At 40.0% G+C, this 16,312-nt stretch overlaps 1 protein-coding gene across 1 annotated transcript in view; it reads left to right on the top strand.

Moving 5' to 3' along the window:
* Positions 1-16,312, top strand: part of Pdzrn4 (PDZ domain containing ring finger 4) — a 346,079-nt gene that overhangs the window by 271,660 nt on the left and 58,107 nt on the right. The window contains 1 exon segment of the mRNA XM_028752173.1: positions 2,711-2,813. Coding sequence (XP_028608006.1) covers positions 2,711-2,813 — 103 coding nt within the window.

Here is a 16,312-nt window from a genome sequence, read left to right as displayed (position 1 = left end):
AACTCTGGAATCAGACTTTCCAAGGTACAGTAAAAAGCTTGGCTCTATTCAGCTACCCTTCTTCTCTCTACCCTACAAGGCTCAGAATAACTAGTCAGGAAAATAACTTTTCTCACCAAAGCTGCCAAAAAGCCTCATTAAGACCCAAGGGAAGGTGACTTGCTGGCACCATGTTCTCTGATGTGAGCCTCCCCCCACCTCCCCCTTACTTTTCCAGTCTTTACAAAAGAATCTAGAAAATTGAGTTAATTCAACTACAATTCTCCAAAGAAACCAATTACCAGCTATAGTGAGATGCAAACAAAGGGTCCTGGCTTTCACAGAGTAAACACGGCACTCTGAAATAAGAAGCAATTAAAGGAGTTTTCCTCTCAATTTTACAAAATATAAAGGCGGGGTATTTTATTTAAATAACATTACCTGTCTGGTTTTGGCCCCACACAGTTTGTTCTCTGTGTTGAGTAATTTTCCCACATTGTGTAGTTTGCTTCATAAAAGCAACGGTTCCCTTAGCCTTCGTTTTCACAGCTTTCTACTCCAGCTTCTATTTGTAGGACACCTATGTCATTATGCCTGGTCTCAGACTATTAGTTACCTTCATGGGCTCTTTCAAAGGGTCACCTCCATAGGTTCTTTCTAAGGGTCACAGGTATACAATGGACTCACCTGGGAACCCCTAAGGAACACTAGAAGAGCCTTAGTTGGGCTGCTAGCCAATTAATTACGAAATTTTAGAGTGGACTCAAGCAAGAACAATTTCTCAAACATTCCCCAAGGCAATTCTAATGCACAAGCAAGATTCTGAAAGTCCCTCTTGTGCCCTATGTTAGTTAGGGTTTTACTGCTGTGAACAGACACCATGACCAAAGCAACTCTTATAGGGAAAACATTTAATTGGGGCTGCCTTACAGATTCAGAGGTTCAGTCTATAATCATCAAGGCAGGAGCATGGGAGTGTCCAGGAAGGTATGACACAGGAGAAGCTGAGAGTTCTACATCTCATTTGAAGGCTGCTAGCAGGATACTAACTTCCAGGCAGCTAGGATGAGAGTCTTAGAAGCCCACACCCACAGTGACACACCTACTCTAACAAGAACACACCTCCTAATAGTGTTATTCCCTGACCCAAGCATATACAAACGATCACAAGACCTCAGCCTCAAAGAGGGCATACACTGTGAGTTTGTGTATCATCTGTTCATTCCCCCACTACACAATGAGCTGCAGGGACAGGAGTAGGTTTGAGAAATGAAAGTATGAACAGATATAAAGCCAGCAGCCCCTAGTGTTTGTATTCTGGAATAGGAATGAGCAATGAGTAGACAAACATATCAGTGAAATTCATAAGTACATCCTAACGTGGAGTAGCCTTGCAGAAAATGCTTTCTTGAATGAGCAGAAGTTGACTTCTACTGTCTAACATTTTGGGTAATATCCCAGTGGTTTTACATTACTGTTTCATTGAGACTTCCCAGCAGCCTTGGGGCACAGTGCCTTTACTATCATCCTGGTATTGCAGATGAGGAGACAGACACATGCAAAGGTCGTTAGCTGGGAGGTTAGAGTCTGGCTTCTAAGATTAGCATCCCTTAATTCATGGGCAGAGATGCTTTACTCAAGTTCTGTACCCTCATCTTTTCTGTAGCATCTCTTTCTGCACGCTGTGACCCCACAGTGTCCATATTTTCCTGTTAATTATTTTCTTATATAAGAATTGCCACTCTGTTGCTTTCCTCATTTAATAAGGCAAGAATTGGATTTTGTGCATGAGCATGTTTCCAGCACTTGGCACAGAGCCTGGCATTCAGTAGGCACTCAGGAAATGTTTGTGACAATGACTAAGGTTTTTCTTATGGCAACGTTCCCTTCTTACTACCTGAAGGGCAAGGAGAACACATCAATTCCCAGACCTTCTCCTTAATTGTTTGCATAGAATGGGACGTGTACCTACATGGTAGACAATCAGCCAGGGTGCTACATCACACTGCTTTTGCTATTTTGGCTCCTATTGCTTGACTTAATAGACCAGCAGGCATAGCCATAATAAAAAGATGCAGGTAAGCACTTAACTCTTACCTTGTAAGAGGACATCTACCTAGGCCTCACCTTTTAGGAGAGGAGAACTAGTCTATACTAACTGAACTTACTAAATGTCTACAATGCCAGAGGGATGTCACCAGGAATGCTTGTAACTATTTATGTGTCTGCCCTTTATCAAAGGGGAGGTTAGATTATGAGAGAGAGTGGTGGGATAGTCTTGGGAAACAGCCAGCAATATGTGGATATTTTATAGCCTGAAAAATATGTGCTTCTAAAAGTGCCAATGAGCAGCCAGTTTGGATCTGTGGTCTTGCACCATAGTGCACCCCTGTGAGGTAGGTTGCAACGCTAAATACAGTACAGAGGTGTTGGCACACTTGGTGGAATGGAAGCAGGCCAGAGAGTGTCTGGGAAGCATCATGGACCACAGGAAAATTCTCACTGGTCTCATTACAAAATGGAACTGGAAGTCAGAGCCTTCCCCTTAGCCTTCAGAGCATTAAGGGGCTTCACCCATGAAGAGAAAGAAAAGCAAGTGCTTCTGTTGAAGGCAGAACCCCTTAACTAACAGACTGAAAACAGAAAGGGGTACAGTGAAATTCTAAACTCCACTTTAATCATGAAAGCAGTCCTTGTGATCCATTGGTACCTGTTGCTGTATTCCCCACAGCTGCCATTCCCTTCATCCGATGGAGCACGGATTTTATGAAGACCACGAGTACGTTTCCAGCTTGCCTGCTGACGCAGACAGAGCAGAAGACTTTGAATACGAGGCAAGTCCATTTCCTTTCATGTTTCTTCATGAAGTTATGGTTGGAGGGTTTTGCATAACAAAGAAATTTATTTACTCTCCAAAATCGCATGTCTATTATATGCCCGTGATAAGATCTTTTGAGTAGTTTGGCGTTGATTATTTGTCTCATATTTTAAGAGATTTGCAAAATATTTGTGCAGCATCAGGATGAAAAAAAATTTGTTTACAACTTTGTGAGATGTGTGTGTGTGTGTGTGTGTGTGTGTATGTGTATATATATATATATGTATATATATATAATCAAGTATACACACACGCACACACACACACATATATATATATATATATATATATATACATACACACTTTATAGCAGCTACACTTACCCTTTTTAATTTAAGTGTGCTCTCTAGAGTTTAAAAAGGAAGCTATTATTTTCTTTGTGTAGCCTGTTATTAATTGGTAGAATTAATTTAACTCTATTCTCATTCACAACTCTATTTTTTCTGTATTATGATTCAGCTGTGACCTGGAAAGAACAGTTTCCTGACTGTTTTAGAAACAGAGAAAGACTGTTCAACAATTGTTAAACTGTTTTGTCTTCATATTGCATATTAAGCGATCCATGTGCAGCCTGTAACACTTCACAAAGCCCATCTAATGGTCACTTAAAACATTTCACAAAAGTTAGAGCGCTTATCCTGATTTTTTTTTCACTTCAGCAGTCTATAAATCTTGGATTTGGTATGCTTTGACATTTAGAAATGCAGTAGATTGAGGAGGAGGAGACGCTGGCAAACAGGCAGAGCACCCACGATTTTCTGCCCTTTAATGCTTCCAATGATGTCATACAAGTTCAGCAAAGTGTTCTTTCCATTTTACAAGCAGGAAATCCTGCAGTCTTCGCCCTTAGGAGGCTCTGAAATCAAATAAGGCCAACTCAGTGAAGCTCACCTAAAGCAAACAGACGTTTATTTGAAACCTTCCCTCCGCAAAAGTCATTGCTGGTGGTTGTGGAAGTCATTATTTCCCTGCACCTGGGGTTCAGAAGATGTGCAGTGACACCTAATATCTGAATGTTGTCATTGTCGCTTGTGTTGAATTTTTATCTCCTCTTCTCCTTTAAAAGCAATTTTAAAAACTTGTTCACATAAAGGCATGCACTAAGGCACCCAATACATTCACCTAGTTGCAGAGAAAAAATGACAGCATCGCATCACCTATTCAAATAATTTAGTAAAACTGTTTTTGGTTAATGCATAGGGGTTTAGGAGTTGGAATTCCTACATGGTTTCAGATTTTCACTTAGTATGTGTCTTACAGCTTTATAAAAAATAAGACAGTATTTTGGGTGGGTCTGGGAAGAAGCTAAGCAAGTTAATAGCAAAGAATCTTTTAATTAATCAGTATGTCATTGACATCCCGTAGTAAGGACACATCCTTCCAGTTCCATAGGGTTCAGTGGGGCTGGACTATACCCTCATTTTGGTCAGTATCTATTGTTGATGCCAATATCAAGACAATGTCATTGCTAAACGCTCAGAAGAGCTCTCCATAGTCTTATAATCTCAACCAATCACACCATCATCGTCATCAATTTGCTGTCAACTGTGATTTTTGTTGCCAAAGGTACCTTTCTGAATGATTGAAGTAAAGAGTGTTCTTATGGAACTCAAACAAGGAAGCAAAACATCTGCGTGACAGTCTTCAGCCCCGAAAACACATACACATGAGAGCATCATGCATGGTTAAAAGACACAGGCAAATCCCTGAAGGATAAGTCACCTAATTCAGCAGAAGATAGGTGTTCTACCCAGAAGTCTTCAGTTTGCTATGCTAACACACAAGAGTGGAACATAGCGGCTACTTTATGTACTGCCATTACCAGAGCCTGTCCGGCACACAGCTTTCAAGGGAGAGGGGCAGATGGACAGATGCTAAACATGTTTTCATGTTTTACATGTTCAACATGAAAGCTGACACATGCTGTGTTTCTGTCACCAACTGAGATGAGCAAAGTTTCTCTAAGGTTTCATTATCATATATACATGTACATACGTATGCATATATGTACATACATCTATATAGATTTATACACCCTATACATATGAGAGTGAGATGGATATTAACTACAGGAATGAGCTCCATTTGCCATTTTACAGAAGACAGATTCAGTGGTCAGAGAGAGGGCTCCAGCTCAGAATGAGAGTGTTGTTCATTTTCTTCCTTAACAGGCATACACGTCACTCTGGGAGTCAAAGAAGCAGAGAGAGACCACACACACATACACACACACACACACACACACCATGGAAAGACACACACGCATATATGCACAGACACACACATACTCATTTGTCCTAAGAAATTCAACCCAGCTAAGTGTGAACTTGGTGGATGCTCCTGTCCTTCTGTCCCAGTGTAGCTTAGTTTCTAGGGGAGAAAACTGGACAATGAACACAACACATGAATACATGCATTCTAGTGAAGGCTGAGAGAAGCAAGTAAAGACCAGTTAAAAGTGAATCACTGAGGAGGGAGACTCATGAAATTGGGATAGGTTGTTCCTGCATCATACATGGTGGTCAAGAAGTCCTTTCTCGTGTGATACTCAGAGAAAAGGAAAGATGGAGCCACATGGAAAAAAACTTTAAAGAAAGAGAAATGGAAATCAAAAGCCCAAGCAGATTCCTTTAACTACCTTTATATGTCTGTGATAAAATATCACAACCAAGCTTGAGATTACCAAGGGACAGTTGCCCAGGAGGGTAGAGTGGAGGCATGGTGGCTAGGGCACAGTCTGAGACCTCACTCTCTACACTGTCAGCAGGAAGCTGAGAGACAGAGTGAACTGGGACTGGCAAAATGCTTAACCTCTCAAAGCCCACCCCCAGTGACACACTTCCTCCAGCAAGGCCTCACAGCCTAAGCCTCCCCAAAGAGTGGCACCGACCAGAGACCAGGTATTGAAATGCCCAAACCAACACTGTAGGGGATGGTTTTCAGTCAAACCACTGCAAGGCTTGTGGTAGGGAGCTCAGTAAATAATAAAAAGGGAGGCAGGTTCTCCCGTTGAAGGCTTGAATGGGAAGAGGTGAGGCAAAGTAAGAAGATGCTATCTGGAGTGGCCTTATCCATTGACTCTGAGATGAAGTTGCTGGAGCAGAGCAGAGCCTTGTGACAGTCCCTGCACGAATGCTCTGGATGTGGGCATGGCAGGGGAGGAGCAAAGCATTCAGCAGGGAGCCGGTTGAAAGGCTGTGAGGTGACCAACTTATGGTTAGCTGGAGATGGGGCGGGGCACAGTGTGAGGATAAGGTCTAAGCAGCAGCAGTGCTGAGGCTCTATCTATGTCTCTGTGTAGCCATGCCTTACCTCAGAGCTGTCAAACAATTTGCAGTGTAGTAATTTTTTCTCTCCTGCCTTTTACAAAACAGGATAGGATAAATCCTGCTGAGACATAGCTGCTGGCCTCCCTTGGGAGGATGATAGAATGCACTCTCTAAAGTTCTAAGGATTGCATTCTGTGCTGGCTCCAACACAGAGCAGGCAAGTCTTTAGGCGTGTTTTTACAGACCGACGTATGACTGACTCGGAACCGGAGATGATTATATAGCAAATCAGTACATATGTGGAGATTTTAGTACATGATTTATTGGCCCAAGAGAACAGAACTCATCTAACTATTTTACGAACACACATATAGGCTGTTTTAAACATGCAGATCTTTAAATATGATAGACTCACACCTTCTCTTGGAGCCTAGATGGATAGTGAATGGTTTTTTTGAAGATGTTATGGACCATGTGTCAACATTATGGTGACCCTAGTGTGTTAGGGATCTCTATAAAACATCAATTACACCCACACTTCACCATGACATATCACTATTTTCTCCCCAAAAAATATTTGACTGGGTTTAGGACTCCCCCACTGTACATGAGAACATCTCCTTGGAAGATCAGTCTACAGCAAAAGATTCAGACCTTGAAATTTGTTTTATCTATCTATCTATCTATCTATCTATCTATCTATCTGTCTGTCTGTCTGTCTGTCTGTCTGTCTATCCATCCATCTGTGTGTGTGCATGTGTGTGTGTGTGCCTGTAACAAACAAACAAAAACCCAAGGCACTTGCCCTCTAATTAAAATATATACATGATTTTAATTTTATTTTTAAGGGGATGAATTTCAACATTGTACCTATTTTAAGAATCTAGGGGCATCCTGACAGAATACCACTGAGGACTAGGCTTCTGTTCTTTATTTTCCTGTTCATTTTCTCCCCTAGAGCAAGCCAAGGTTGAAATAAATCATAAATAGCCGTTAGCAAGTCAGAAGCAGGTCTCAAATCCAGCCTCCACTAGAAATAATTTACAGGATAGCCTCCAAGACATAGAGCATTCTCCCTCTCACTCCTAACAAAGATGTGTTCGCCTCTGCCTGCTGCAGGGAGGAAGCTGTGTTTTGGTTTTGTGGGACTTGTCATGAAATCCCAAAAGTCAGGGCTAGTGGGAGAGTCAAAAATATATACAATTTTAGTAATACTACACATCTCATTGCAACACAAGGAAAAAATATCAATCAATGGTTTTGGAGTTTTAGGTGTTTATGATTTAGCTGTGCTAATGGAAACCACTTATACCTCCCCCCCACCACTACGATCAAGAAGTAACATGTACACAAGCCTGAGAAAAGTGCTCTCCCCTTGGATGTTATAAAACGGATGCAGGAGGAATTTTAAAATTTATTTAAATTGAGATTGAAAGTGGAGAGGAGATGCCACATGTCTATATACGTGATAACTGAAAGTTGAAACACCTTGGCTAGTGTATAAAAATAAGAATAAGCATTTAGCATATTAATTAGCCTCCCCTTGGCAAGACTTACACAAAGCAAAAGGAAACCTTTGTGCTTGGTGTCGCTTTGCAAAATGTGATTCTCGGTGTTAGATAGATGCAGGATATTTGAGAGAATTTAAGTTTATCATATTTCTCTCACAGTTAAATAGAGTTATGAAATATGCAGAATTTTCTCAAATACACACAGACAAACACACACACACACACACACACACTCACCCCTACAAAACAGGAGTATAAATTATTAGGTACCAGTTATACTTCTGAACAGTTTCATGATTTACAAGGTTGCCTCAGAGAAGTCTTCCCAGTTTACTGTGTAGAGCACTGAGTGTTTTTCTAAGTGAAAGCGGAACCCTGTCCTATTTATCCATCCCATCATAGCATCTGTCCCAGAGTGGGGCCTCAGTAAACATTTCATGATGGAATCAACAATGATTCTGAAGACCCATAGCTGCCTCTATGGACAGCTTAGGAGGGGCTAAGACCCTTTCTCCTCTTCTGTCTGTAAGAGAGATTCAGGGTAAGCAGGGCCATGGTGCAATGACAAGAATGTCCTCCTCCTTTCCAGTGCATGTTCTTAGAGTCATTTGTTTCCATACTAATATCAGTTCTGTTTCAGTGTTTCTAAGGAGGGGACAAAATATAGAGAAACAAAAAAAAAGTTAAAAATATAGCTCTTATCAATATATTAACTACCATTATGTAAAGTTATAAAACGTATACTTTGTATGAATTTCACAATTTTTTTCCATGTGTATGTGTGTACGGAATGTAGACATCTGGTCACTCATGTGGGGTTCCATGTGCATGACAGCGTGTGTTCATGAATGTAGATGTGTGCGGTTGTTATTGGGAGTCATGGTTTTCTCCCTACATTATTATTTGAGGCAAGGTCTCTCGGTTGAACTCAGAGTTGTAAAGCGGCTAGTCTGGGTAGTCAGCTTGAGCCTGTGGTCCTCTGTCTCCATCTTCCATGTGCCGGAATTATAGGTGGGCAACCATGCTTATCTGAAATTTATGAGGTTTCTGGGGATCTGAACTCAGGTCCTCACACTTGTACAGTAAGCACTTTAACCCCTGAGCCATCTCTCCAGCCCAAATTTGACATATATTTTAACCTACCACTATGCCTCTCTCATAATTTCTACATGAAGTCCTCATTTAACATGAGGGGAAATAGCAAACCAAAGGGTAGGCTAATGCACGCATCAGCACAGGAGCTGATGATAAACCAGTGCTTAAAGGAGCCAGTTTGGATCGGAAGCATCATGGATCAAGAGGCCATATGGAGGATTACCTGGGCATTTCAGTAGATCATAGAGCACAGGGGAAATAGGATAGAAAACATGAAGAGTTCAAACTCATAACTGTTAGCTCACTGGGGTGTATCTCACCAGCCTCTTTCTCTCCACCTGTCAGTCACCTTTCATAGACATGCAAGAAATATCCAAAATAATTTTAAACTACTGACTACACAGACAGAAAAAAACAAAACCAACCTTTTAGAGAAGTACCCTTAGGAAAAGTCAGACAATGGAAACGGTTTTGATTTGAATCGTGATCTAGAAGAAGTGTGAAAATGTTTTTATGACTTGAATATGAAAGGCAGTTATATTAGTCCATGTGGAGTTGGCTCATACAGGTACCTATTAATGATATTCTGTGCCTGCCATTTTCTTATGTCTGCTGAATCCTTGAAGGCCAGTGACTTGTCATATATTGGAACTTGTACTTCCAGGCTCTGTGACACATCTTTCCTTCCTAAAATTGCAGTTCCTTGCCCTGAGACATTATTCTGTTTCTAGGTGAGGCTCTCGTCTCAGATAGTGAGTCCTTTGTCTCTGTGGTCATCAGCGAAGTTGTCAGACCAAATGTAATTTCTGTGTACTTTTGTTGGATTGTTGGCTATTCACCATCTTGACCAAACACCCAACTCTGTTTGAAATCTGCCCATCACTGAACATTCTATGAACACTGGCATGATCCTGTCTCTCTATGATTGAGGAACACAAGACTCTTCAGCTCAGAAGTACTCAAAGAAAGATGTGGACTTTCCACACTTCATATCTTTGTTCATGGCATTCTTCGTCTCTGGATTCCCCTTCTGATAGTCTCTACCATTGACTCAAGATGGCGCCAACAATTATTCCTTGAGGGGCATTTCACAATGTCCTCCTCACTTAGAAGTTCATCTTTCCCACCAGAGCTTTGGTACCTTATTCTGTAATGAGTTTCTGCTCCTTATGTTATGTCCTGAGTTCCAGCCATATGTAATTATTTTTGTCTGTTGTTTTGGAAGACCATGTCTCAGTCTAGCTAGATACTGTTGGCCTCAAATTCCTAATTCTCTTGCTTCAACCCTTTGAGTTATACAATTACAGGCACACACCACATGGTTGGATTTTTCTTGAATAATCTCATCTTGAGGTAAATTCTGGTGGTTTTATTCTATATTAATTTATTTTAGTTTGTGCTATGTATGTGTGTGTGTATGTGTGTGTATGTGTGCATGCACGCCTGAGTATATATGTGCGTACCACATGTATACAGGAGTCATCAGAGATCAGAAGAGCTGTCTGATGGCCTGAGACTAGAGTTGTAGAAGGTCATGGGCTACCATGTGAGTATTAGAAGAGACCATCAAACAGTGAGGAGTCTAGTGGGAGGAGGAGTAACAGTAAGAAAGTATGAAATACAATAGGATGGAGAGTAGCAATTTGAAATACAATGAGAAAGGCTTCATTTTCCTCACAACACTTCAGCTAATCTGACATTCTAAGTAAAGATAATTAAGCATGGGGTTTTGCCAGATAGTAACTGAAGAATGGTTGTCACCATCTTCACGAGAAAGGTAGTTTCACACAAGACACTTTTAACCTGGAAAACTGTACTAAATCTATTTTCTAGTTCATACAGATGAGAAACGATGGGGTCCAGTGTCACTAGTACCACATGCCCTGGTTTCTCCTGCTTTCCTAGAATGTGGTTATCTTTTATATCCAGACACATCCTAGTTGACTGTTACCTTGTAAGACTGCTTTCATTTTTGTGTCTGTCAAACTTTAATTAGGGCTGACAGTTTAGAATCACGTGTAATTCAGTCTTAATATTTCAGGCAGAAGCATATTAGCACTTTGTAATTTTAACACCCATGTTTATTAAATTGAATCATTTTTCTAAATTGTGAGAGCCTACTAGGAACAAGAAGAAGTCTTCCTTCAAGCGTGATTATAAAACGAGGCCACAGGTTGAGAAGTCATCAAAGTTATTGTAATTCTTTGAGCTTTCTTGCAGAATAAAATGAGATTAGTATTGCTGTTGATTGGGTTATATTATTTTATAAAACAAACATGAAGCAAATCTGTGTTTCACCTCACTGATTATAACAGCGCTCAGCCTTATTTGAAAAGCAAACAGCAAAAGCAAATTGAACCTTCCAAGTTAGTTATTCAACAAGGTAACCATGGACACACGCACTACACCAGGAGTCTAGCTATAAAACGAAGATTCTGTACACCACATGTATAAATGATATCTAAGTGGCAACATGCTCTTTGTGTTTGAAGACATTCACATACCCATACAGCGGATTGCCTTGCATTCGTTATAGGTATCTGTGAAAGGTTGTGTTTAAGGTGAATATTTGTATGTCACTTTTTTCCCCCACTGACTTCTTATTGCTCCACAATGGTAGAAAAATGAAAATTGCCTTCCCTAATGTGTGAAGTAAATGTACCAGGATTCCAGTTTTCCTCTGAGACGCTGTTGAATCTGTCTGTAGAAGGGAAGTAACAAGTGGTATGGATATAGTCTGACTCCATTTCTTAAACAGACCTTGGGAGTAATGTCATCCATTGCCGTGCCCCACATGGAAGCTTCTCAGGGACACCCAGAGTTGACTGTGGACTTGTTTGTGAGCTCCTGCTTCTCAGTGGTCAACAGCAGCTGCCATAAGCAACATGAGACAGATGCATGGTCAAATCATTTCAATTTTTACAGGATCTTAACATTACTAGCATACCAGTCTATACTGTGTGAGTTTTTAAAGGATGAGCATACCACTCACAGGAATGCACAGTCTGTGTTCAGTACTGTACCACATCAACTGGGAGTAAACTGCATTTCTCTCCATGCTATATCTAATTTTAGCTTTAGTTTCAGAGCATCTTTATGCATAATTCATATACATTTGCTAATTTCAAATAGTTGGTATACTCAGAAGAGAATACAAAGCAATATTTATCTATATGCAACACTTGGATATTTAAAAAATATATAGAAAACAAATTTAGTTTGGATTCTTTTTTCCTACCATACCACATTGTCTTTAAAATGGGTATTAAAATCCTCAAGGCAGTGTGCCTTGCCTGGGAATTACAGTTCCTCACCTCTTTCCTGAAGAATAGAAGCTGCTGATTAAGGCACTGGTCTGTGTTTGGTTAGCAGTGTTCACTAGGTATTAAGTAAAGATGTATAATGCATTCTATACAAACAAAAGGTGTGTTATTAGTCGAGGATTATACTGACTACCTTGTGTTCAGTAGAGGCCTCAAATACAAGCTATTAGTCCTATCATCTGCACTTGTGCCACCTGAGACACATGTAGAATCCTATGAGTGACATAGGCTCCTATGTGTGACATAGCATCCTATGTACAATGTAGCGTGCTATGTGTGACATACATCCTATGTGACATAGCATCCTATGTGTGACTACCATCCTATGTGTGACTACCAGCCTATGTGTGGCATACCATCCTATGTGTGACATAGCATGCTATGTCCCTCTTCTGTGTGCATGACCTTCTTGTTACTATGGTTACTATTGTGTTGGGTATTTATCTTATTCCTACTTAATGCATAAAGCTTTGTCTATGTTTCAGAATTGTCTTCATGGGAAGATGTTTTTCTGAACTGAAATCCATATATCAGTGTTAATTATTAGCTAACTCTTCAAGATATATAGATATAGATATAGATATAGATATAGATATAGATATAGATATAGATATAGATATAGATATAGATATAGATATAGATATAGATAGATAGATAGATGATATGGATATATATATATATATATATATATATCTGAGGTGGCTTGGGGGAACTGGTAGTCTGTTGCACACTGGAGGACTACAGATATCATACATGGTATAGTTAAAGAACCTAGAAGAAATTATTTTAAATTTTAACACAAGAAATGAATTACCACCCTGTCTCAAAGAAAACAAAAAAAAGAAAAAAAAAAGAAATGAAATACCAAAGGAGATAAGTATGATTACCCTTATTTGAGTATTACACAGTGTGTACATATAATTGAAACAGTACAGGGTACTCCAAAATGTGTAAAATCTGTGTCAACTAAAACATTAAAATTAAATTTTAATGATTCTTGAATTAAATATTAACTTTATGAAACTAATACTCCTATCACTGTAGCAAGTGGGAGTAACATTATAGATAATGTTTTCTTGTACCTACTTCCAAATTAGCTGTATATGAAAATTTGAGCCCACAATGCATGGCTGATTATAACCCTGTGATGAATAGAAATGGCCTCTGATTTTCAAAATATGAAGGCATTGCAAGTAAAACCAAGGGTTGCTGCCAGATTAAACTCGTTTGCTTCCCCAATCTACACACCTACCTGGTGGTTATTTAGTGATCCCTTCAATAGCACAGTTCTGTATCTTGGTACCAGCATTGACTAGTTTGCTAGACTCCCTGGGCACTTGGGTACATCAAGATCTCTCGTCCTAAAAATAATAATAATAAATAAATATTTCTAGGTAAAGTAGTCCAGGTCAGAGACTTGATTGTAGCTCCGATTTCTTCCTGCCTTTCACTTCAGTGTTGGGAAGGCATCTCAGTTCTGTCTGGAGCATCTTTGCTGGCAGTGCACATGCTTCCTGTGAGGTGGCAGCCTCCTCCCCTCTTCCTGCTTTGTTTCTATCTCATACCATCATCCCAGGCTGCTGAGAACTCTCCTACAATTCTCTTTGCTTCTTAGCAGCACTGCTTGGTGCTTTCTGCTACAGGAATAATGAGAACCATGTGGTGGCTGCCCGGCATCTGTGTATACACCCTTAACAGCAATTCTAGGCTTGTTTCAGTCTCATTTGTTTACAGTCTTATTTTATTTGCATTTCATTTTTTATCAGATGTATTATAGTTTTGTATAATCACAAGTATAAATTATCAGTTGTATCATTTTATTTCAATCCTAATCCCCGCTTCTACAAACTGGTACCCCAAGAAGGCAGACATAGCTTTTGCTGCAGCTTTGTGAATTCTTAAATGTTTTATTTTGAGAAATCCAAGTCTTTGGGAAATGTAAAGGTCAGGGTACACAGAGGCTCTTTCTCTCTTGTTGCATACACCTCCCACTGACCCAGCACAATTTAGGATGCTATAAATCTGTACACACATTGTATGCTGTTCACCAAGCAAGTTGTTGGCCTTGATCTCTTTTGTGAATTTGTTTTTCTTTGACTGGGAGAGTCCTTATCCTCTCTTCTGGTCTTAATTCTCTGTTTCAAGATATCTCCCACTTGGTACAGGTAGAAATAGAAAGACAGAGAGTAAAATATTTTTTATCTGTTAAATATTTAACAAGCTACAGTTGAAGCAGCCCTGGATCTTACCTTCCGGCTTTATACCCTCTTCTTCTTGGTAGCATGTGTGACTTTGCTTTGCTCCCACTTTAAGTCTCTGTCCCTCTTTAGCCCAAAGGACTTTGTCCTACGCATCTTTCTTCCATGTGTGAAGTATATGCTAGAATGATTTGTATGGCTAAATCTTAAATTCACTTGCAAGCAAACAAATCAAGGGTATACATCTTAGAGGGATCATATGAGAGAAGAATCTATTTTCAGTTGAAAAAAAACAGCATAATGAAAAAGTAAAGCTGCAACCCTTTAGATGTCCTCATTTTCTTTCTAAAGTCATTTGCTCTTCAAACTAACTATGAATGAAAATATGATCATAGTTTTCTACTTGAAATTTGAAATTATGGTTGAGTGTTTCATTAAATATGTCAGAACATACAACACAAACATACTCGCAAAGCTATGACTGCCTCTGTCAGATAACAGGAAGGAAATGGAGCAAACAGTCTCTCCCCCACCCCCCTTTTAAGCTCATTTTAAAACCAGAGAAGAATGTTAGTGGCCATAATGAAGTGGATAGATGAAGCACTGGGCAGTGCTATTTTGAAATACAACAAGAAATATTCTATGCTAACGCAAAGTTGATCATCCCTTTTATGCATTTGCAACCTATAGGCAATCTATATGGATCACCATATTCTAAATAACAAGCCTCATTCCCGAAGATAATGCACTTAAAGCAGCATGTGTATATTTGGTAATTTACTACAGAGGATACTGTTGGACACTCAACCCTTACTGCAAGATGGAGTTCTACAGAAAAGTCACCCAACAGCCCTTCTGCACCCTTACCTGAGGTTTCATATCATTTTGCCCAGCCCTACTCCCATCAATATTCACTTTCCATAGTTCTATTTGTTTTCCAGAAGCCATTGATTCTTCCCCTCCCCTGAGTGAGAAGATCAATTCTGTGTATTTTTGGTTGTTTTCCTAACCTTTAACGGCTGAGCCATCTTTCCATCTCAAAAGACCACATTTTTCAAATACAAATTTTTAAAGACAAAATTCCAAGGTCTCTGATTCTCACATTGTCCATTTGCGGGTCTTTGTCTTTGTTCCCATTTACTGCAGGAAGAAGCTTCTCTGATGATGACTGAGCAGGACACTGATGTAAGCCTATTGGAGAATGTCATTTGGAGTCATTTTATTCCTCTGTTCCTTTAGCAGAATAATGGTATTTGGTTTTTCCCTAGATCCATGGCTATTTTAGTCTCAGGTTCTTGATCACTGTCTTAGTTAGGGTTTTACTGCTGCGAACAGACACCCTGACCAAGGCAAGTCTTATAAAGGGCATTTAACTGAGGCTGGTTTACAGGTTCAGAGGTCGAATCCATTATCATCAAGGTGGGAGCATGGCAGCATCCAGGCAGACATGGGGCTGGAGGAACTAGGAGTTCTACATCTTCATCCAAAGACAAACAGGAGAAGACTGACTCTTCCATACTGGGTGGAGCTTCAAAGTTCCACCCCTACAGTGACAAACTTCCTCCAAAAAGGCCACACCTACTCCAACAAGGCCACACCTCCAAATAGTGCCACTCTCTGGACTGGGCATATTCAAACCACCACAGCCACCCAAGCAACGACTGACATGGGTTCTGTCTTGTGGAATAGACCTTAAATCCTATCAGATAGTGATTGAATACTCTCATAACAGTTGTGCCACTGTTGACCCAGAGAATCTTGCAGACATGTCACCATTGTGGACTGAAGATTTTCTAGCTAGGTTGTTTATTTATCTCCTCTGGTAGCATGCAGATGGTACCTTCCAATACCATTAACACTAATTAATAGGCTAAAGGTCCTAGTTAGGTATCACTTCTTGTTTGTTGAGATATGTGTCTTGTCTTCAGCAATAAGGTCTTACCATCAGTTTACAGAGGGGAACCAGTAACCTTGAAAATAGCCTAGGCTCTTTGGGGTGGGGGTGGGAGTTCCATGAGGTCTCTTTGTCTAACAACTCAATTAGATGTAACCCATTTGC

Source organism: Grammomys surdaster, unplaced genomic scaffold (assembly GCF_004785775.1).
Source record: "Grammomys surdaster isolate TR1022 unplaced genomic scaffold, NIH_TR_1.0 125878, whole genome shotgun sequence".
NCBI classification, from domain to species: domain Eukaryota; kingdom Metazoa; phylum Chordata; class Mammalia; order Rodentia; family Muridae; genus Grammomys; species Grammomys surdaster.
Note: the sequence above shows the minus strand (reverse complement) of the source record. Positions and strands in the feature narration are given on the sequence as shown.